The sequence below is a fragment of the Pinus tabuliformis genome, chromosome 6, assembly GCF_031772625.1.
Source record: "Pinus tabuliformis cultivar Carrire ecotype Pingquan chromosome 6, CPIR1, whole genome shotgun sequence".
Lineage (NCBI taxonomy): Eukaryota > Viridiplantae > Streptophyta > Pinopsida > Pinales > Pinaceae > Pinus > Pinus tabuliformis.
This window is the reverse complement of record NC_142292.1, coordinates 624,814,886-624,818,347: the sequence shown is the minus strand read 5'-3', so window position 1 is coordinate 624,818,347 and position 3,462 is coordinate 624,814,886. Positions and strand designations below refer to the sequence as shown.

The following is a 3,462-nucleotide window of genomic DNA, read 5'->3' as shown; positions in this document are numbered from 1 at the left end:
AAAGCAACGCAACGATTAGATGCGTTTTGCGGAGATAGGATCAACAATTTTTTTTTGAATAGCATTACTTTTCTGTTGGTTTACTGTGATCAAGTCGAATAAGTCAGCATGATGCCTTTTTCCACATTCGTGCGGAGAGAAAAAGCGAAGTAATATCAGAAGTCAGGAAGGTATAAGTATGCAGCGACTCTCGCTCACACTGCAAATGCTATAAGCATAAGACTTTGCGCCACCTCTTTGCTGAGAGCTGGCAGTGCTTTCATTCTTATTTTCGTAGCAGCGCAAATATAGAACTTGGCGTGTCAGAACAAAGAAATGATGAACAACTTCATACGCTTGGGGGTTGGAATTTTAGGTCCATAAACGCTACCATATCTCCAAATATCAAGCTCTGTCTCAGTCTTCTATAAACATAGACATGAATTTATGTTTCTATTGATCACATTAGAACTAATTTTTGCCTTTCATATAGTCGTGTTAGTTATATATGAACAAAGATGTTAATAATGTCCACTGATTTTTCTGACTTCTCATGAAATCTCAGGAAGTGCCATCGCCTTGCTCATGTATGGTTCACCAATGTGAGTATAATTATTTGCACTCACTCCACTGCAAAATTCAAGTAGAAATAAACTACCATATTGGGTCTAAGATTAATTTTATTTTCTGCTATATGGATGAACAGTACTACATTCAAGAGGGTGATAGAAAAGAGAACTACGGAGAGCTTCTCGGGGTTACCGTATGCAATAGCCCTCTTCAACTGTCTTCTCTACACGTTATATGGGTCGCCTTTAATCAGCAATGGGTGGGATAACCTTGTAGTTATGGTTGTGAATGGCATTGGCCTCCTTCTCGAGTGCTGCTTCGTTTGCATCTATCTTATATTCGCTCCACCTAAACCCAAGGTAATATTTTAATTTCAGCATATTTCCTCTAATGTAAATAGTAACTGAAGAACCGATTGGGTAAATTAATGCAATATGGAGCAACTGCACTTACTGTCTCGCTCTCTATAAATTCTATAGAGGAAAATGGCTGGGATGGTCGCGGGTGCGTTGGTGGTGTTTGGGACTATAGCGATAGCTTCATTTTGTGGTGTACATGACCACAAGCATAAGAAGCTCCTTGTAGGAACCGCAGGAATGGTAGCGACTGTCGTTCTCTACGCTTCGCCGCTATCAGTAATTGTAAGCTTTACCGTGCTCTGTCTAATTTTCATATTGTAGAATGAAAAATCTCGGAAGACTAAATGGCTTTCGGCATCTATTATTGCTAATGTCTTTTTATTGTGTTTATCACTACTCAGAGAATGGTAATCAAAACCAAGAGCGTGGAATTCATGCCCAGCTTCTATTTCTCGTTGTTCGCTTTCCTTGGAAGCGTGCTGTGGATGGTGTATGGCGCTCTCAGTAGAGATATTGTCATCATGGTAATATAATTATTAAATTTTTCATACCAATATATATGATAAAACTTTTGTGATTATTTTATATGACCCAGTAAGAACCGATATATGGTTGAATCTCCTACTTAATGATTTCTTGCTGTGGGTGTACTTCGTATTGGGCAGGCACCAAACTTTGTAGGAGTGCCTTTAGGGTTGGTTCAGATGGGTTTATACTGTTTTTATCGCAACAAAAAGAGCCCACGTGTTGAAGACGCAAAACTAGTGGATGGAGGCGAGCCGCTGGAATCGATGAAGGAGAAACGCGAGGAAAATAACGAGGAGAATAAAGGAAATTGCCACTCCCATGAACAAGATATCGAAATGCAGTAGAAAATATGACTGGAACGAGTGGAAAACCCAACTCTCTGCATTGTGCATGTTGATAATTGTTTCAAGCTAGAATATGACTGGAACGAGAGGGAAACCCAACTCTCTCCACTGTGCATGTTGATAATTATTCCAAGTTAGAATATGACTGGAACCAGAGGAAAACCCAACTCTCTGCACTGTGCATGTTGGTAATTATTCCCAAGTTATAATTATGCAACCGTATCGAATTGTTTCATCCATTATTGTGTTTATAACAGTAATCGCTGAAAATAATAACAAGAAAAGATCGATTATTTATATAAATCATTTTGTCTTGGTAATGTGAAGATGCAAAATATTTCAATCATAGTTAAGGTTTATTGATTATAAGAGCAGGAGATATTTATACTTCCAATTCAATTGGGATCTTTTCCTTCTTTTATATTCCTCCCTTCTCTCTTATAAGATTGACTGAAAACCAATTTTATTCGTGTCAAAATTTGGCATGATTCGCTTAAGACATGCCGAACATGTTGACAGTGTGCAAGCCGCACGACTTTCTTCCTTCGAGCATATCCTTCGTTTTAATTTCAAATTATAATGACTAGGTAATTTTACTAAGAGTCGGGCTATTACTTTTGCCCACTGGAACTTGAAATATAAGTTATTAGCTCCAAGTATGACTTACTAAAATTTCTTGATTGTGATGGATTGTTGATTAATGCGAATTTACAAAAGTAAACTAGGGATCTAAATAACTTAGAAGTTTAAATGAACGTGTATCTATCTATATATATATAAACTTCATAATCATAATTAATATATAATAACAATTAAAATTATATATAAGATTTTCAAAATAACAAGTTTTTAAATTATTTTAATATGTTCCATAATACTAATGATTTTTATTATTTAAATATTTTTATATAAATATAATTATGTATATATAAGATGGTATTCTTTACCACAAATTTGATAACAATTTGGAATTTATAATGTTGTTTATTAAGTTGAATACATATAGAAAAATTTTAGATATTTTATATTTTATATTAAAATAGTTATTAAATTAAATGAATAGATAGTAAAAAGTTAATATATATTAATTTATTATAAGAATCAAAATATTTTATAATACATTTTACATGATTATTTAATATAATTAAGATTAAAAAAAGTCATAAAAATTAACATAATTATAATTTAATTTTAAATGGTTAATTATAAAATAAATTAATATATTTAAAATATATAACAATATTTTTAATTATAAAAATTGTTTTTTACTTTATTATAAAAATGCTATTTCATTTTGTTACACCTATTTTGTTACACAATTTTAATGAAAATTATGCATTATTAATACCATATATCTAAAACCACATAATTTATATATATATATATAAATTAAAAAGTGAAAAATAAATATCAACTTTCAATATTAACTATTATTAAAAATATTTTTGTATTTTATAAAACTTAAATTCCTATTATTTATTCGGCAATAAATTAACATTATAAAATAAACACATTTATAAACTTAATTATAATTAGAAATTAGTCACATAACAAAATTCCAGAAAAAATGAAATTGATATGCTAAACTATGCCAAACTTATCATAAAATTTCGAATAAAAATTCATTTGTTTAATTTAAAATATAATGATTTATCAAATTACCCAATTTTTCAGATAATATT

At 31.1% G+C, this 3,462-nt stretch overlaps 1 protein-coding gene across 1 annotated transcript; it reads left to right on the top strand.

The window, feature by feature from the left end:
• The first annotated feature begins 677 nt into the window (after positions 1–677).
• LOC149260170 (bidirectional sugar transporter SWEET3b-like) lies at positions 678–1,780 on the top strand. Its single transcript, XM_089457128.1, has 4 exons — positions 678–908; positions 1,029–1,190; positions 1,310–1,432; positions 1,574–1,780. The coding sequence occupies exons 1-4, from the start codon at positions 678–680 to the stop codon at positions 1,778–1,780; spliced, it is 723 nt and encodes a 240-aa protein (XP_089313254.1).
• The last annotated feature ends 1,682 nt before the right edge of the window (positions 1,781–3,462 follow it).

Coding starts and splice junctions, on each gene's coding strand:
- LOC149260170 (XM_089457128.1), top strand. CDS start 678: ATGAACAGTACTACATTCAAGAGGGTGATAGAAAAGAGAACTACGGAG. Junction 1,191..1,309: donor CTTCGCCGCTATCAGTAATT/GTAAGCTTTACC, acceptor ATCACTACTCAG/AGAATGGTAATCAAAACCAA. Junction 1,433..1,573: donor GTAGAGATATTGTCATCATG/GTAATATAATTA, acceptor CGTATTGGGCAG/GCACCAAACTTTGTAGGAGT.